The 20,156-nt window shown below is 45.1% G+C and overlaps 1 protein-coding gene across 2 annotated transcripts in view; it reads right to left on the minus strand.

The window, feature by feature from the left end:
- The window catches only part of LOC136840983 (ATPase inhibitor mai-2, mitochondrial-like), a 57,298-nt gene extending 37,381 nt beyond the window's left edge, over positions 1–19,917 (minus strand). Inside the window, exons 1-2 of one of the 2 annotated variants that reach the window (XM_067107995.1) lie at positions 19,466–19,917; positions 6,382–6,520 (exon numbers count right to left, since the gene is read on the minus strand). In XM_067107995.1, coding sequence (XP_066964096.1) covers positions 6,382–6,520; positions 19,466–19,518 — 192 coding nt within the window. In that variant the 5' untranslated portion in view covers positions 19,519–19,917. The remainder of the gene's footprint in view (positions 1–6,381; positions 6,521–19,465) is intronic. The other variant, XM_067107996.1, reaches the window with a different exon arrangement.
- Between the last annotated feature and the right edge of the window lie 239 nt (positions 19,918–20,156).

Below are 20,156 nucleotides of genomic sequence, written 5' to 3' on the forward strand. Positions count from 1 at the left end.
GTGGACACGAAACCTTGTACCCTCCAGGGCACCTAGGCAGGATCACAACGGAAGTGGCCCAGGGCACCGCCAACAGGAGAAGCAGCAGGCATGATCAGGACAGCCGATGCAGGCACTACAGCAGCGGTTCAGAAGGCAGGAGCTACCGCAATGGCCAAGAACATCACTTACACAGGGTGACTTCCTTCACCCTCACGCCGACATCATCTGCAGAATGGTGGACATCGTAACCTCCAGGGCAGCTACGCAGGAACACAATGGAAGCAGCCCTGGAAACAACCACCTGGAGAAGTGGCAGGCACAATCAGGAGAGCCAATGCAGGAGCTACGGAAGCAGTTCGGAAGGCAAGAGCTACAGCAATGGCCAGGAATGTCACATGAAGGTCACCAGCAGGGACAGGAACGATCACGACAGCTGCAGCAGGAGGCCATGAAGAGCCGCCCAGAGACTGTCGTCAAGTTAACAGGAGCATAACACAGGAACAGCAGGAGTAGATGGACCACAGGTATAAGCCAGAGGCAGTACCACAGCATACATGAAAGCCAGCAATGACAGCGATTGATCCACATCAGCAGGAACAGATTCAGAACGATCCTGACGTGGAACTATGTCATCCAACCAGGTACTGTGGTCGATACTGAAGCAACACTAAATGAACGTCGGGATTCCTTCAGGCAAGACATCCTCTGAGATATCCAGCCAACTAGTGTTGTGCTTGCGATGCTCACTGTCAACCTGAAAGAAAAAGCAAAGATGATTAAAGCGGGAGACTCCTCTCGCTATGAGGGGAACTGCCCTATTCAGCGAGAGGAGGCCCCTAGAAGAGGTCACCCGACCACCAGCAGGCCCCCTTCGTGGTCTTCGCTCGCTCGTCAAAGGAGAGAGATCTCTACCGAGGAAGAGATAAGGAAGGAGGGGAGGCCACCAAGGGCACTGTGGAAGCAGAACTTACAGACGACGCCAGCTACCTCCCCCCCACCGCAACTCTCTAAGCACAGGCGGCGAACACAACACTCAGCACTAGGAAGGAAGTAGTCATGCCCTTGTACACGGAGGGCGGGAGCCCAATAAGGGAAGCGAACTCTTACGTCCCGATCAATGTAGGGGAGCAAAGATATTGTATCCCAATCTAATATCTCTGATTGTACAGGGGAATGCCTTCAGATCCTAAATAAAAGGCTACTGGAAGAGAAGCATTACCATTCGGTTACGCCCCTCTATATACGCCCTTGGCCGTCAAACCCAAGACACAGCACAGGGGAATGACAGCTTATGCAAGGTTATCACAAACCGTAGGTTTGTATTAATAAATATCAAACACACACAATATATATACAAAAATACAGGAAGATCCCACCGGGATAATAAAAGCTTAACGACAGTCACACAAAGAGATCCGAAACCACGTCTGCAATGCATGACGGCCGAAAGCAAACTAGAATGTTTACATCCAGGCAGGCAGGTATTCCTGCCCACCTGGTGGTAGTTACTGCCTAACCACCTTGCTCAAGAGCTTAACGGCCATTTCCAGTCTACGCCGAAAGTAATTCCTAATGTAAAGAACTGACAGTTTGTATATCGTGTCGGAACAAACCGAGATAAAGTGCACGTAGAACAGCCAGGAAACGTTCAGGCAGAGAAATCGCATTTTTTAAAAGTAAAATGCAGTTTTCCCAACATACAAACCCGAGGTCCTTTACAAATGGGAATACTTTCAGCGAAGCTGAACTGGCTGTTAAAGACTTACAAGGCATGTGTTGGTATCACTACCAGCTGGGCAGGTGGTTGGTAACAGTGGGTAACCCACGGTACCAACCGCCCGGCTTCACGCATTCACTTTACTTTCTGGTCTAGGGCAGATTGTGGGGAGGCTGAAGTGGGTAACCTGAGTAAAGGACGACAGTCACACAAAGAGATCCGAAACCACGTCTGCAATGCATGACGGCCGAAAGCAAACTAGAATGTTTACATCCAGGCAGGCAGGTATTCCTGCCCACCTGGTGGTAGTTACTGCCTAACCACCTTGCTCAAGAGCTTAACGGCCATTTCCAGTCTACGCCGAAAGTAATTCCTAATGTAAAGAACAACAGTTTGTATATCGTGTCGGAACAAACCGAGATAAAGTGCACGTAGAACAGCCAGGAAACGTTCAGGCAGAGAAATCGCATTTTTTAAAAGTAAAATGCATTTTTCCCAACATACAAACCCGAGGTCCTTTACAAATGGGAATACTTTCAGCGAAGCTGAACTGGCCGTTAAAGACTTACAAGGCATGTGTTGGTATTACTACCAGCTGGGCAGGTGGTTGGTAACAGTGGGTAACCCACGGTACCAACCGCCCGGCTTCACGCATTCACTTTACTTTCTGGTCTAGGGCAGACTGTGGGGAGGCTGAAGTGGGTAACCTGAGTAAAGGACCTTGGGTTTGTATGTTAGGAAAAATGCATTTTACTTTTAAAGAATGCAATTTGTTACTACACAAATACAAACCCTTGATCCTTTACATATGGGGACTCAAAATTCTGTGGGAGGAATCTGAGTGGAGGTCTCTGAATGACTGGAAGTTCAACCACACCTTGTGTTCTCCTAGGGTAGGAGCCAGGAGGACATGGCCACTGGACCGTGATCACCGTTGTGAGAACTGTGGTGTCACCGACCAGTCTACTAGACCGCCCTTGCTGTGACGAGGTTATGGTAGGTAAACAAGCACACCACGAGGTGAAAGCTAGAGAACCCTTCCCAGCTACATGAGGCGATTGAGAAACGTCGGGGACTAAGGACCAACATAAAGAATGGGTTTGGTAATTAGCCCGCAACCCCTTCCTCGCCTTGCAGGGGAAAGAGGGGACATTACATCTGATGTGTACCTGAAAGGCAACGAATTACCAAACCCTACCATAACCTCGTCACAGCAAGGGCGGTCTAGTAGACTGGTCGGTGACACCACAGTTCTCACAACGGTGATCACGGTCCGGTGGCCATGTCCCCCAGGCTCCTACCCCAGGAGAACACAAGGTGCGGTTGAACTTCCAGTCATTCAGAGACCGCCACTCAGATTCTTCCCACCGAATTTTGAGTCCCCATATGTAAAGGACCAAGGGTTTGTATTTGTGTAGGAACAAATCGCATTTTTTAAAAGTAAAATGCATTTTTCCTGACATAGTATCTCTTCTGCCTCGGGAAAGGGGGAGGTAACAGCTCGGTGGAACGAGTTGAGCGAAGCGAAAATGATGGCCCGGAGACCAAGTCATTCACTTGCTTGAGGACACTGTCCGCCAAGGGAGACCATGGTAGACCAAGGGAGGGTTTGGGCTCCCTCTTGGAAGTGTAGAACTCCTCCAACCTGGACGACCATTCTTCCAAAGGAGCTGGAAGTGGTTCCTCCAGACTGTTGTGCTGACGGATCAGCACAATGACCTCGACAAAAGCCCTCCTCTGCATGTCCAGAGTGTCCGGATCTCTCGGAAGAGGACCCTCCGAGAGACAATCACCTGGAAAGGCCCCACCTACTGGAGACCCCAAGACAGACCATGTCTCTCTGCCTTGTACGATAGAGGCATACGACCTCTCGCTCGCTTGGAGCAAGGGAGGGCCAGACGCACCTGAAGTTGACTACCCAAGGGCCTCAGCCCCAGCAATCCTACCGACCCCGTTTCCTCCCGGAGAATCCTAAGGAAGTTGAGGGGACGGGAGAGACAAAGCGAACACTACCGTCGCGTCCGCTGGTATACCCAGTGGAGGCGACAGTCCCCTCACGATCTCCAACCCGCAGTGGAGGATCGTGAGAGGGCCTAGACGGACTTACTCATCCAGGCGAGTGACCATCACGACGATCAGGGGACGGTCTCCTCACAGCCGGTCCACGCTCCGATGCTGGACGGGCCTCTACATTGGGGCGTGCAGAGGAGACCAACGCGGGGCTGCGGACTGCCGATTGGAGGCCACTCTCCCTATCGTCCGGGCGTGTTCTGGCCTTCTTTGGCGTCAAAACGGACGAAGAAGGCTGCTGGAACCCCTTCATGGTTCCTCCCGATGCCTTCGGAGACGAGACATCCTTGGGCACCTTCCCCGCCGAATCTTTGTCTGATTTGGGCAAGGGCGACGGGCTGGGTGGAGGAGAAGCCCGAAGGCTCTTCCCCTTCTTCTGTTCCGTGCTTGGACTTGCTACGGGAGTCGAGACTGTGCGGTCTCCCGTAAGAGATTGTGCCTTCGGCGACGCTCACTTGGGAGGTGCCGAAACAGAACCAGTCCGGGAGGACGAAGCCCCCGAACCATCTGAGGAGGTTACCGAGGTGTCCTTCTCAGCGAGAGAACCAGCAGTCTTTCCTCGAGGGGAGGACTGCACCCCCTTAGAAGAGCATGTCTTCTTAGAGGGGGGAGGGACCGCCCTCCCCTTCCTAGCCCAATTGGACTTAGAAGAGGGAGGGGAAGAGGTAGACGAAGATGAAGACAAGGACGATGATGATGAAGAGGAAGACGAAGATGGGGATGGTTGACTAGTTCGCTTCTTCTTCTTCTTCTTATCAAGCAAAGACAAGACCGCATCTCCCAGTTTACCGAAGACAGACCAGGGGTCGACGGGAACTGGGGCAGGGACAGCAGTAGGAGCAACAGGATGAAGTCCGTTGGCAGGAACAATAGGAGACGCATGAAACGTTGTGGGGTCTGGAGTCGGCACGGGTAACAGTGGAAGCGAGGCAGGAGGCGTGAGAGCGTTGCCGGGAGGCGGGGGAGTGACCGAGCAGACCGGACCGGCAAGCATCGACACTGAGATGGCAGGGGTAGGAACTGCACCATATGCATGATGAGTTCCCACTTAAGTTACCACAATCCTCGGCAGCACAGCAGTGACGGTGGTGGTCATGAAAGCATCCACCGTGTGAGTAGTGGGGGGAGGGAGTAGTACTCCTGCTTGTGCAGCAGAACTGATGTGCTCGAGGAGCGAAGAAAGATCAGGGTTGCCAACCATCCCAAGCGACTCCCACACCTGACTCAAACCCGGCACAGAAACCAAACCTGAAGAAGACAAAGGCGGGCAGGGCTCCCCGCCCTAACCAAGGGATCAGGGACTCTGGGTGAGGGGGAAAACTGAGAGGAGTGTAGGCTAGGTTGACCGATCTCGCCTCCTCTGTGACCACGGATGCAGACACGGGACAGGGAGATACATTCCATCAGGGGCAGTAAGGGAAGGCCATCGGGACTCAGATATGACTGAGAAGGATTAACAACTATCGGAGTCGAAGGAGCCGAAGACAGCCCCTCCGACGCCTTAGATTCCTTCCGTTTGTATCTGGGCCTCCGAGAATACCTATCCCACTGCTCGGGGGACCAAAGCCTACACTCATCACAGGGGTCATCAACAGTACAATCAGGGGGGTCCTTGCTCGCTTTCCGACATTTTAAGCAAAGGGAGTGGGGTCAGATTCTGCACTACAGCGTAAGGCACCACATCTCTTGTCCTTGCTAGGGCAAATCAGGCGTACAGGCTTATCCAAATCATGGGTTTGTAAAAGATCATCCATATGACAAACACACACAGATATACAAGGGAACAAACCAAAATGAAAACAGGAACAAACGCACCGTGAAAAGGTTGAAGCTTTAGCATCCAGGAAAGTCCGAGCAGAGCCGGGAAACACATCCGCTTCAGACGAGGGTGGAAAGTAAAGTGAATGCGTGAAGCTGGGCAGTTGGTACCGTGGTTTTCCCACTGTTACCAACCACCTGCCCAGCTGGTAGTAATACCAACACATGCCTTGGAAGTCTTTAGCAGTTAGTTCAGCTTCACCGAAAGTATTCCCATATGTAAAGGACCAAGGGTTTGTATTTGTGTAGGAATAAAGACAGGACTGCATCTGCTCTTGATGAAGGCTGTAAGGCAAGTGGTTACGTTACTCAGTGAAGGGAGGTGGTGAGGGTACCCCTTGCCTCTCCCACTGGTAGTGCAACTACCGAACAACCTTGTTATGTAGAACAGCCTGCTCCAGCTTGCACTGAAGGTAATTCCTATGTCAAGACCTATGGTTTGTATTCATGTAGGAACAAGTAGAATTTTACCATGCCTTGTAACTAGGATACTTGCATTATTTCTGCGCCACAAAGGATGATGTAAGGAAACTGCAAAATCACTCCATTAAGTACATTTTACAGCAGACTATAAAAGCACGTTACATCCATATCAGTAATATACATACATACCGTATTTAAGCAGCTGTTGCATCTAATCTGTGGAACAATTTCCTAAAAGACCTTAAACTTCAGTGTTTCCATTCATCTATCTCCATAGCTCAAAAATGATGATAATCGAGTACAGTAATGCACTCTTCTAAGAAGCTGTGAAATTCATATAAAAGAACAAACTTTTTCACTGTACTACTAACCAGCTTACGAAAATATTGTTCCTCTTGGGCAGCTTCTCTTTTACCAAAAGCACCCCCAGCATCCCTAATAACTCCCCCAGCACCACCACCTTCTCCCGATCCAGAGCCTGGTTCACCTTTTCCCATACTGCGCACACACCTGTGACAAAAATAATTTACTGAAACATTGCTTGGGTATGTATACGGTATATGTTACTAAAAATCATTACAACTCCTCGTTACTAAATAAAATTACATTTAGAATACATATCAAATATAAAAACCATGATCCTCTAAAGAAAAATTTTTTTAAAACACCATATGGATTCATTTTGACTTTGCTATGCTTATTAATCTCAAAAGGTTCTGTATTTAAGATTCAAAATCAACCCATCTCTACCATGATAGCTGATTGCTTAATATGTGACACATTGCCATTTATTACTGTTTTGTCACACATGCCCTGGTCCTTGACCATACCAGAACTCGACACAATTGGATTTCGACACGAAATGTCAAGTACATTTTGCGTCAGAGCTTGAACAACAAATCGGAATCCAACCCGATGAATCATATGATGTTTGTGGAAAAAAAAAAAAAGTCTCGGTCGGCCGCTGCTAGCTGGCGTTATTGGCAGTGTTCTTCCCACGCATATTTAAAATCGTTTAAAGCCCACACGTTTGGAGAAGTACATGTTTATACAGGTATATCATAATTTTTTTGGCTTTCTGCACTGAATTTTCATCCAATCATGGGTCCTAATATGTTAGGGTATCATAACATTTATTGAAAGATGTTTTACAGTGATTTTGTACACTATTTCAGTAGACTCTGCATGAAATTGACCATAAATACTGAACATAAACAACGTTTATGTAATTAGTACCGCGATATGCTTTGGTTTGTTTACATCCGCTCATACCACAAGCTGCCAAGTGCCAACGTAACTTAGGAAATTTTTCTTAATTTTATGATAACAGACATACAGTAATTTGGCTTATTTTTAATACTGTATTATTAATTTACTGTAATGATCAGGCTTGTTTTTCTATATTATTAACAACAGTTTTTGTGTGTACCTGTTACAGTACATTCTGGTAGTGCCTATAGGCTGCCTAGCCTATGGCACTCGGTCTACCATCGGTAATACGGCCGCTTTGGTGTAGACCAATTATTTTGATAGTGTATGCATTTAAAAATGTGGAGCCTCGATGGCTCGGTTGGTAGAGCAGCAACCTCAGACTTCATAGAGGCCTGTGGCGAGGGTTCAATCACCGCAGCTGACCAGTCAGAGAAGGCGGACACTTTGCTATCCGTGTAGACACCCTGGGATTACACTTTGCTATCCGTGTAGACACCCCAGGATTACGTATGTAATTAACGGATAGGTTTGCTGAGAGCAAATGGGTGTTACAGACTAATACACACATAAACAAAGCCACTCCAACATCTTCTAAAAACATAACAGACACCTCACACATCTCAAACTGTTGACCTATCCGCCCAGTTCTCCTCGCTGCTGGAAGAAAGGGAGCTGGGGATTCAGTACAAAACATGTACACATTCGTTACCGGGGTCTAAGTGATGTCAGGCAGGGCAGCCGATCGAGGCTACGGCCTACCCCACCGCCAAATCAAAGTCCTTCAAAAGAAGGCATCGTGCTTACCCCATATAAAAAATGGGAAAAAAAGCACGTTAAAACAAAGAAGAAAAACGAAGAAGTATGCATTTAAAAATGTAAAAAGTGCTTATGATACGGTAAGTTATTTAACTCTGAACTTATTCAATTGTAATGTTTTGTATAAAAAGGCAAGGTTGGGGTAATGACTGGTGGTCAGGAATGGATTAATCCATTTTCAGTTATTTCTTATGGGAGAAATTGATTCGAATTCGAATAAAATCGAATCTCGATGCTTCTTCTGGAATGGATTAGCATTAAGGACCGGGCTCTACTGTATACAATATATATATATATATATATATATATATATATATATATATATATATATATATATATATATATATATATATATATATATATATATATATATATATATATATATATATATTTTATATATATATATATATATATATATACACATACATACATACATACATACATACATACATACATATATTTTCATAATAAATTAAATTTTTGAACATACTTACCTGGTATTATATATATAGCTTAAGTCCCTGACGTCACGGCAGAATTTCAAAACTCGCATAAGACATAGTCAGGTGAACCACCTGTGCGCTTCCCAGGTACCTGGAACCATTCCAACTATTCCTCAGATCTTCCATGCCCCTAGTCTCTGGAGGGAGGAGGGTGGGAATTTAATTACAGCGGTCCTCGGTTCTGAGGGGTTCCGTTCTTGCGCGTCGTAACCCGGAAATCGTCATTGCAGAAACATCGTCGAAAATCGTCAAAATCATAAGAAAACCTTACTTTTAATGCTCTGGGTGCATTGAAAACGATGTAAACTGCATTATTATTGAGTTTTACATAAAAACCTTCAAATTATGATTATTCTGCCATTTTGGGGCCATATTTCTTCCGCCGGATCGGCGCCTCAGATCGAACATTCCATGAATATATTTGAGTCTCTAGAGGACGCCGTGCCGGAACCGGTGGGGATTTAATTATATATATAACTACCAGGTAAGTATGTTAAAAAATTTATTTTATTATGAAAATATCATTTTTAAACATCTAACTTACCTGGTAGTTATATATATAGCTGATTGACACCTTTGGTGGAGGGTCAGAGACAGCCAACATCGTTGGAATTTGCTTAAGGGTTAATAAACCAACTTAAGGTCCTTACCTGGATTAAGGAAGCTGACTTCAATGAACTCCCCCTCATTATGTCTGCTTTCCTTAAGAGGTCCAGCGATCCACTCAGGGGGCTGAAGACCCCTAGGAGCTGCTAACCGGTGTACCAACCTCTATGTGACAGGCAACCTATAATACCCTTGTTCCGGGCGCCACCAAGGAACAAAATGATCATCTGGCTAAAATCAATGATTGTGGAAGACTGCATTCAATCTTCACAAACAACCATCAAATTTCAACCATTCCAAGGCAAGAACAAAGGGTATTGTTTTATGGGATTGGATTAAGGAAGCTGACTTCAGTGAACTCCCCTCATTATGTCTGCATTCCTTAAGAGATCCAGCGATCCACCCAGGGGCTGAAAATCTCTAGGGGCTGTCAACCGTGTATAACCTCTATGTGACTAGACCTCCTCTCAATACCCTTGTTCCGGCGCTACCAAGGAACTTTCATTCCAATGATTGCGAAGACTGCGTCCAGTCTTCACAAACAACCATAAAATTCTCAATTCCAAGGTAAGAAAAAGGGTATTGGTTTATGGGATTGTAGGGGTATTCCCCTCTCCCATTACTGAATTAGATGCTATAAACGGACCCAGCGTATAGCAGCCTTCGTATAATGTTGGGCTTGTTTTAGATAATGAGAGGCAAATACTAACTTGCTTCTCCAGAGGGTCGTGTCCAAGATACTCTGCAGGGACCTGTTCTGTTTAAGAGCTACAGAGGTTGCTATTGCCCTGACCTCGTGCGTCTTTACTTTCAGAATCTTGTGGTCTCTCTCTCTAAATTCCATATGTACTTCTTTTATCAACTGTCTGATAAAATAAAAAACAGAGCATTCTTCGACATCTGTACAGAGAGCGTTTTGACTGAGCACCAAAGCCCTTCTGAATTCCTTCTTAAGTCCTTTGTCCTATCCAGGTAGAGCCTTAGAGCCCTTACCGGTAATAGGACTCTCTCTCTCTCCTCCCCTGTTATGTCCGTTAGATTCGGAATCTCGAACGTTAAGGGCCAGGGTTATGATGAGTATTCATTTTTTGCAAGGAAGCCTAGTTGCGGTGAGCAGATTGCCTTGCCTTGTCTAAAATCTATATTCTTGCTGAGAGCATGTATCTCACTAACTCTTTTCGCTGAGCCCAAACTGACCAAGAAAAGAGTTTTCATGGTGAGGTCCTTTAAAGATGTCCTCTATAAGGGATCAAACCTACTTCTCCTGAGGAACCTCAGGACCACGTCTAGGTTCCATGTTGGTGAGTTCTCTATATACAAATTTGGGTTACAGAGACATTGGAAGAGGACACATGGTTGTCCTTGCACCATCCTCTAAATACCTCTGTGAACCAATCTCTTGTCGGTCAGTAAGGGGCCACAAGGGTCATTCCAGTCCTCTCGTGTAACACAAATTTTTTGAGTACCCTGTGTATTATCTTGAAAGGGGAAAAAACATACACGTCCAAATTGGACCAGTCCATCAGGAACCCGTCTATGTATGCCGTCTCGGAACCTGATAAGGGAGAGCAGTAAGTTTCCAGTCTCTTCGTTCGCGCTGTGGCGAAGAGATCCATGCACTGACGTCCCCAAAGTCCCCACATGCTTCTGAAGATGTCTGAAGTAGCGTCCATTCTGTGGAGAGGACTTGATTTTTCCTGCTCAGAATGTCCGCCCTCATATTTTTTCTCCCCTTGGATAAAGTGGGTTACTAGTTTGACATTCTTCTCCTTTGCCCAGAGAAGAAGTTCTCTTGCTGTCTCGTATAGAGACCTGGAGTGAGTGGCCCCTTGTTTGCTGATGTAGGGCAACGCTGTTGTGTTGTCGGCGTTGACCTGCACCTCTCTGTTCTCCACTATGTGTTCGAACTCCCTGAGAGCTAGAAGGATCGCAGTTAGTTCTTCCTTTCCTAGTGTTGCTCCCCATCCTGAGCGCGCCGGAGAACAACTCTAGGTCTGGGTTCCTCCAATGTAGAGAAAAAGTCCTCCTGGAGCTTGACGGGTCATTCCACCACTCTAAACTCGGCCTTATTGGTTCCAAATGGGAAGCACTTGGTCTCCAGTTCAATTTCCTTGTCCCAGTTCTGATTCAGAAGAAAACTGTAACGGGCATAGAATCAATCTTCCAGAGGAAAACAAACTGTTCTAGCAAGGAAAGGGTCCTCAGCAGACTCATCCATTCCCTTGCCGAGCATGTCTGTCTCTTTAGAAAGTCCTAAAACTTTATTAAGGCTTGTCCTGTTCTTGCAACAGAAGGAAAAGCCCGAAAATCCTGACTCTGAATCTTTATCCTAAGGTACAGAACCTCTTGGGATGAGATCAGTTGAGATTTCTCTCTGTTTATCAGAAGACCTAATTCTTCGTATACATGAATCGTGGTGTGAAGATCCTCCAGGGGGGAAGGAGCTCTGAGGAGCCAGTCGCCAAGTACAAGGAGATTCCGATGTCTCTCGTGTGAAGAAAAATCTGCTACATTGGTAATCATCCTTGTGAAAATCTGTGCTAGACGCTTGTTGCCAGTGCATCTTGCGCCCTGAGCTACCTCCCACGCCTTGGCTTCCAATATCTTGAAGCCTGATGTCCTGACGCCCAATGCCTTGACGATTGACGCCTTGAGTTCATTGACGCTTACCATCATGGTGTTTCATTCCTAGATGCTTGCGCCAGAGCATCCAGCGCCTAGAGTTTCATTTACTACGCTCAGCGCCTTAAACTTCTGGACGCCTAGAAGCTTTAGTTGGACGTCTATTATCCTTCTTCTCTTTGCCTGGTTGTCATGCTTGCACCAGAGCAGAAGACAAAGTCTGCTGCATATTTTGTAGTAAAGCTTATATGGGGGGCTTCCTGCTGTTGGGGACAGGCTGGGGAAGCATCAACTACGGGAATTATTTCCTCCTCAACGTCAATAATGGATCGTGGAGAGGGTTCAGCAGACGAGTACCAATCCGAAGGAGGAAAAGGAGAATGTACGGAAGGCAGCACAGCGTCCACCACGCTCTTGCAGCCTGGTATCCTGACTGAACAGAACTGTCTACGTTTGCTCTTAATAGGAGAGCTACCCTTGGGGCTGGAAGGGAAGAGCTCCGGGTTGCTCCCGTGGCTACAACCTGGAGTCTATGAAGTCTTATCATGACGTCCCTCAATATTGGATAACTTGCTCTTGAGAGGTCTCGACTCCCGAGCCAGACGTCAGCCATGTCTGCTTAGACCGAAACAGAGAGACCAAACTGGAAAAACTTTTCCGTGGACGAAACTTCAGAAAATTCTTGGAGTTCGGTGCATGGAATGTGAAAATACGATCCTGGAGGTCCAGTGAGGCCATCCAATCATGCTGTCTGACTGCAGCTAGAACCGATTTTGTCGTTTCCATAGCGACCTTTGGTTGCAATCACGTCTAGCACCGGTCTCTAACCTCCCAAGCATTTGGGGATCAGGAATAACCGAATGTAAAATCCTGAGGAATTCGGATCTTGAACTCTCTGTCTGGTCTCCTTTTGCAACATCATAGACACTTGTTGCTGTAGAGCCTTTGCCTTGGTTCTGTCATTGCCTTTTGACAGAAAGGACTATTGGTCTTGTTACTAGAGGGGGCCTCCTCAGGAAAACGATCTTGTACCCCTCTTAGAAGACCTTTGTTGGCCGAACCGGATGAGCTTCAGACTGTCATTCGTTGGGCCGGAGTTCAATTCCCGCGGTCGGCTGATGAAGAGTTAGAGGGATTTATTTATAGTTAAAACTAAGGTATTTATATCATTACCACTCTTAGAGTAACTGAATGGACAATAGGTTCACTCTCCTTCTCTCCCACACTTGCTAGAAGCTGGACAGCCTGGCTCCTACCGCTGTCTGCAAGAGAAGAAAGTCACGTCCTCCTTTTTCCCTATGTAGAGGCTCTTCTCGTTGTTCATCTACCCGTCCTAGAGGAACCTCTATCGGAGGGCCAACCACGAAAGAGCTGAGACACCTGAAACACAGGAGCTTAGCCTTAGTCTTTTAGCGATGAAAGTCGTTGGTAGGACTTTTCTAGCTGTTTTAGATATTAGATCTTACATGGTTTTCAGGGCCAAGGATGAAAAGACCTCTTTACCAAATCTTGAGAGAAGAGGTGAGAGGAAAAAAGGGGCATAAATCAGTTCTGATTTTGACTGGACATGACCCCATTAGCCAGGAAAGATCAAAGATGGAGTGTCAGTCGTGTTGAATAATTCCATCTTTCTTCCTCAAGCTCCCGGGGTCCAGTCCAGAAAATTACAGACCTCAAAGGTCCTAAGAATTCCTTTGAGGGGGAGGTCTAACTCTGATGTTGACCAACAAAACTTTGTTTTCCCCATGGCCACTCGACTAGCAGAGTCAACAAGATTCGAGAAGTCTCCCTGGGAAGAGGCAAGTATTCCGAGGCCGAGCGATTCTCCAGTTTGATACCAAACGCTAAATCTTGAAGCCAGTTTGGCTGGAGGAAAAGCAAAGGCTGTCTTTTATTGTTCATTCTTCAAAAGTATCCACTCATTCAAAACTTTAAGCGCTCTCTTGGACGAGCGGGAAAAAACCACCTTCGTCAATACTGCCCTCTTAGACGCCTTCCCAAAAGTAAATTCTGAAGGCGTGGATTCTCTGGAAAAAACTTCCGAAAATAGCTTCATAAGTCTTTTAAAGTCTGATGAAAGCTGATTGCCTTTTATATCGTCTTCGTCAGAAAACTCTACAATAGGATTCACAGGAGAATGCGGGATATATCATTCTCCTTTTCCGATTGTCCGAAGACCGAAATAGCGACGCCTTTTCAAAATATTATCATAACGCTCGGCGCCCAGGAGTCCAGTCTCTGACGCTTAAATCCATTTTCTTAAAGCTTAACATCTTGGCGGCCAGCCTCATGACGCATGACGTCCTGGAGTCCAGCTTCTCGACACTTGACGTCCTGGCGTCCAGCTTCTCGACGCCCGATGTCCTGGCGTCCAGCTTCTCGACGTCCGACGTCCTGGCGTCCAGCCTCTCGACGCTTGATGGCCTGGTGTCCAGTTTCTCGACGCCTGACGTCCTGGCGTCCAGCTTTTCGACGCTCGACGCCCTGGCGTCCAGCTTCTCGACGCCTGGCTACTTCCTGGCGTCCAGACTTGTAACGTTCGCTGATTCGCCAAACCTAGAGGTTACTTGAGAACTGGCCACCAGTGCGACATCGGTCAAAAGCTTCCTCAGGTTGACGTTGTTGCTGCATCTGAGCTGTGAGAGCTTTTTGTTGTATTCCGTTTTTGGACGCTTGACGCCAGTGCATCCCATGCCCAGAGTTACCTCTGCGATGGGGACTGCGTCATCCGACGACGAAGAGAACAACATTACCTCGCCTTTCCTATGGCAAGGGTGAGCGTCCTGGGAAACGTCAACAGGTACGCTCGAGGGGACGACTGCTCGGTAGCTAAAGCCTCTCGCCTCCCTTCGTCTGTCAACTTTCCTTCTCACAGGGGTTGGTGAGCTTGGAAGAGGTCTAGGACTAGGAGCACGACAGGACCGAGCGGTCGCACCCTCCACTGCACTTGCACTAACAACATATTCGATCACATATTATCCCTGTCTTCTGAGAGGGATTTTACCTATTGGGCCAGGGCCTGAATGGCGGCCAACATATCTTTAAGTGTTGGGTCCTACCTGTTTCAGTAGGGGTTCAGAGACTACCATTACGGGAGAAGGATCAATAGGATAGTTAGCAAGGGAAAAGAATTAACTATTCCCTGGTTATATCAAGAAGAGTGAGACACAGTACTCTTAGTTCTTCTGAGCCGGTCTTTCAAGCTTTCTCACATATACACCGACTATAAGCAAACCATTCCCGTTCTTCACATATACTGTACTGAGAGGGGACCCAAGGAGACTTTAAAAAGCCGCTTACATCCCCGCACACACATTCTCACACTCGATGAAGAGTCAGGTATGTGGTAAGAAATTCTAAAAGCAAACGAGCGAAAGCCAAGCCAAAGTGTACTTCACCAAAATAAGTTGTGAAAAAAAAAAAAAACACGGGCTACGAGCGAAATTCCATCGATGTTACCGACACAGCGGCAGGGAAGATCTGAGGAATAGTTGGAATGGTTCCAGGTACCTGGGTAGAGGGCGCACAGGTGGTTCACCTGACTACCGATCGGCGATTGCCACGAGTTTTGAAATTCTGCCGTGACGTCAGGGACTTAAGCTATATATATAACTACCAGGTAAGTTAGATGTTTAAAAATATATAATATATAATATGGACAGAATAGTTAGGGCACCACCCTGTCTCCACAACAATACCCTATACTCCCTTTCAGGGGGAGGGGGAGGGAGCTGGAAAGGTTCCTTGCCATTTCAAGAGAAAGTACACAGAGTTTTCTTTCAGTTTCCTAGAGGGAATGGAATGGAATATAAAATTTAGGCCTAAGGCCAAGCACAGGGACTTGAGGCCATTCAGGACTGAAAGGGAAATTGAGAGTAAAAAGGCTCTAAAAGGTGTAACAGAAGGAAAACCTAATGGTTGCACTATGAAACAATAATTCGGAGAGGGTGGGAAGTTAACATGGAAGAAAGTGAATATGAACAGAGGTACAGTAAAAGGAAATAAATGGGTTGCAGCTAGCGGCTGAAGGGACAGGGACAATGCAAAGAACCTCAAGTAATGCCTACAGTGCACAGCGTGAGGTGCAATATGGCCCTACCCCCTACGTGAGGGTTTCCTGGAAGCGAAGCCCTTCCTAACACCAGACCAAGGTGCTACTGACCCTCAAGTCTTGGTTGATGTTGCCTTTGTTGCTCAAGACAGTTCATTAGAAGACCAGGTGGCCTAAGTTTAATAAAGTTATGATGCATTTCTGGATTTTTACCTGACTTTTGACATTCTAAGGTCAGATTAAGTAGAGGAGTCTAGCAACCCTTGGTCAGGCAAAGTTCCACTCCCCTATATTAGGTTAGGAAGTATCCTCGTATTTCACTCCTTTTACCTACCCAAAAACTCTTGTTTCCCACTAGAAGCTCCATTTTTTTTTTTTAAACAAATATCAAGGTGTGTTAGGCCCGGTATTCACAATCAGGCTTACCTGTCAGCTCATCGAATCTGGCGTTAAAACTCACGTGTAAATGAGTTTATGGTCAGAGTCAGACCACTCACCAGAACAGATGAACTGATGGAATAACCTCAAGTCCTTCCAACCAACTGACAGGTGGTTGTTTGTATGGATGGGTAAGCAACAATTTTGTGACATCTCGCAGCTGGATTTCACCTCAGAAGGATCTCAACTTCTCTCACAAGAATATGAATAAAACTACGTGCAGTACAGGCCTAATTCATTTCATTGTTAGATCTTGCAGTGCTATTTGTAAGCCATTCTGAGTTCAAATCACATAATAAACAATTTAGAAAATATTTCCATGTGATACAGGCAATTTGGTATAGGTCTACGCCAGTGTCCTGCTTTTTTAAAAGAGGTGTTACTAGTGTAAGTAGGCATCACGGTCCATTTCATAAATAACCAACCCCCTGGTTCCAATTAAAATTCATTATTATATGAGAATAGAAATCTCTCTTTAATAAGCAATATTTAGACCATACTCTTAGGCCTTTTTGTTACTTTCCTACTATTACGTGCACTGCCGCAGCAGCTACTCTATGTAGCTCCACCTCCTAATCAGCCAGCGGCATTTCCATCCCTGCTAGATAATGCTGCCACGATGAAGGCAAGGCAAGAAGGTGATGGTCTGACTGACAGTGCTACTCATTTCATGTGGACTTTGGTGAACTGGCAGCTAAATCTGATTGTGAATACCCTTAGGAATTTACTACACATTTCATACACTAATAAAAAATGAGCATAAAATTCATCAAAATCGCACAAAAAATTTAAAGAAATAAATGTTTATAGTAAACTTTAATTATTAGAGGCATATATCAAAACCTACTTTAGAGGGTTGGGTTATGATACACCCCTGGATTTTACCATAACTTTTAAGCACTCTAGGCTAGGTCAGGGAAGGGAGGTGTTGGCTCTGAAGGCCACCACTAATGTTCAGGTATAGGCTACCAGCGCTGGTGTGCCTGTGGAGCTGACTTGTGCAGGCACACCTGAACATTAATATGGACAACCTGCACAGGGCACCTGGGCAAAAACTGTAGTTCATCTCAATCCATATGCCTCTGTCAAAAATAATCTGAACAGGTGCACTTTGTTAAATGTTGGGGAGCCACTTTTTTGGCTCAGTTTGCTTCCCATCCTAGGGTACAGAGAATTTCCACTTTGCAACAAAAGTGCTGAGCTTTACTGAATTTAACAGTGTTTACAGGTACTAAAGCTAAATTAGCAATGTATTGGATTTACTTTTTTTAATAACTGAAAATCTCAGAAAAGGCCTAATATATGTTTAGACTATAATTTTGCAATTTTTCCACAGGAAAATTGCGTATAATGAAGGCTGAAAATGACAGCTTCATTCCAGAAAGCTGTAAAGATTTCACTGAAATCTATAGAAATTTGCCTTGCTAAGTTTATTCTTGGTTATAAACCATATGTGCAAGTCAGTTTTTAGACTAGAATAAACAGGCCTATTCAGTGTTGCCTATTTGCATCTCTCCATGATTATGCATCATGTATGTAATTCAGTTTTAAAGTGAGAACAAAATAAAACTGAATATGGTAATGGAACAAAACAAAATAGTAAGACTATATGTTTTTCTCATTTTAACATCATTTGTTGGGAATAACAGCCAATCCTTTGCTGGTCATCTTTTATGGGCGTTTCTTAATTTAGTCGCTATCTGCAGGCCACTTACAGTATTGCCGGAGTATCATCTGCTGATGCCACGACTGTTACAAAGAACAGAGTAAAAAAGACTGTATCATTAGTGGTGAAGGCATGCCTGCACAGGTATACCTGGACGTCAGTGGCTGTCTTTGGTCTTGTACAGAGTTGATCCATGGGGCCATAGCCTACTCCCCCCTAAACCAAGTAAGTTTAGCTTTTATTGAGGGAGTTTGCACTTGGAGGCAAAATGCATCTGTAACCCCTTACTCTGCATTCTGCCCAGTTTCTATCAACAACCCTAAAGCAACAATGCCTAGTAGCTGGCTATGGGGGAGGGTTACATAATAGGCTGATAGGCCGAGTGGTTTGCACCCACAGTGATGGTCAGGAATGGAATGGAATGCAGAATTTAGGCCAAAGGCCCAGCATTGGGACCTATGAAGTCATTCTTGGCTGTAAGGGAAATTGAGAGTGGGATAGAAAGGTTGGTATTATTTTATAAGTTGCCAATACACACTATGAAATTGTAACTTGGCATTTTTTGAAAAGAGCTCTTCATTCTCATTAATTTGAACCCCATAAACACTATTCAAATGACAAATAAAAAATTAGAAAATTTACGACTTATAAGGTAAGAATACCCTATAGCTAATACGAAAATTGTAACCAGTCAACACCTGTTGGTGAAGTTATATTGGTATTTTAAGGTTCTTTTAGTGCCCTATTATTTCATGTCATTTTTGCATGAAAACTCAAAATGGTTTTTCGTGCAAAAATGGCTGGCTGGAGTCTTATTGGCAACTTGTAAAATTTTACCAAAAGGTTTAGAAGGTGTACCTGGAGGAAAACCTCACAGTTGCACTATAAAACAATTGTTAGGCGGGGCACGATGGAAGAAAGAGAATATGAATGGAGCACATAAACGGAATGATAAGGATTGCAGCCTGGGGCAAAAGGGATGCTACAAAGAACCTTAAGCAATGTCTACAGTGTACCGCGTCAGGTGCCGGTGCACTGATGGTACTAGGCTATCCCCCTATGGAAAATGATGGTTAGGACTGCATGAAACATGAAGTTACTGTCATTAAAACATATACTTTGCGAACCACTGTATCAGGCACACAAATGCGCACTCTGAGTGCAGGCCAGTCTACATTGCCATCAAAACCGGTTTCTGGTCAGAACACTCTTGGGGTACAACGGAGTCAAGGAGTGCCGTCATTATCATTACATTTATACTCTTGGGTTAAAGTTCACGATTTTCCACTTATTCTAATCGAAAAAAGCTATAAGAACAAAAGACATCTTTTCATTAAAAAATAACAATAACATATTCAAAATAATGAGTTATTCCACAAAGTCTGGAAGCTAGGGACTCAGCAAGGCAAAATCAACCAGACAAAAAAGGATGATAATACAACAGAACATGAAACAGTTAATGACATCTATAACACCACCTGTATACAGCTGCACTAGAACTAGTGCCGTTCAAATTAAACACTTGAAAATGTTTAACTTACAACGTCAAAGGAGTACGAATGCGGCAGACAATCAGGTTCCTAGTCAAGGCCATGTTTGCTTGTCTTCTGTGACCGTGAAAATGAGTCTGCGATAATGCAAATCATCAGTGTTGCCACGCCACCACAAGCTCTCACGTACCCAGGTTTTACCTTATTTTCCCTACTTGTCAACCTGTATTTATTTCATATTTGAAACCTTGGGGAAACAAATATTTATTGTCTAAAACATGAACTGCACATGACAAAGAGGTAGTATGTGTTAGAAGTTGCTATGATAATGCTTGTGCTTTTGTTTTACTTGCACTATTATGAAATGTCTCAAATAAAAATGTTCTGTACTCTATGTTTCATTTCTGTTTGATGTGGAAGTTCAGTTGTTTAGAATAACTATCAAGACACCTGAAGATGTTTCAATGCACATTATAGAATTTCTAAATGGCAATATAAGAACTGCACGTTCCAGCAAGAGACTACGGCTACGTTCATCAGCCCACACCAGATAACTCCTTCCACAATTATGACCCTTTTGGCATAGGCACTGCTTAATCCAAAACATACATTAACTTGGGAATACACTTCAACACAACCTACACTGTGGTTAAAAAAAAACCCAATTGTCACTTTATTAACGAAAAGTTCAGTTACACCACAGCCGCTGAAAACGTTATTTTTTTATTACTTTATCAAATAC

This window comes from Macrobrachium rosenbergii, chromosome 8 (assembly GCF_040412425.1).
Source record: "Macrobrachium rosenbergii isolate ZJJX-2024 chromosome 8, ASM4041242v1, whole genome shotgun sequence".
NCBI classification, from domain to species: domain Eukaryota; kingdom Metazoa; phylum Arthropoda; class Malacostraca; order Decapoda; family Palaemonidae; genus Macrobrachium; species Macrobrachium rosenbergii.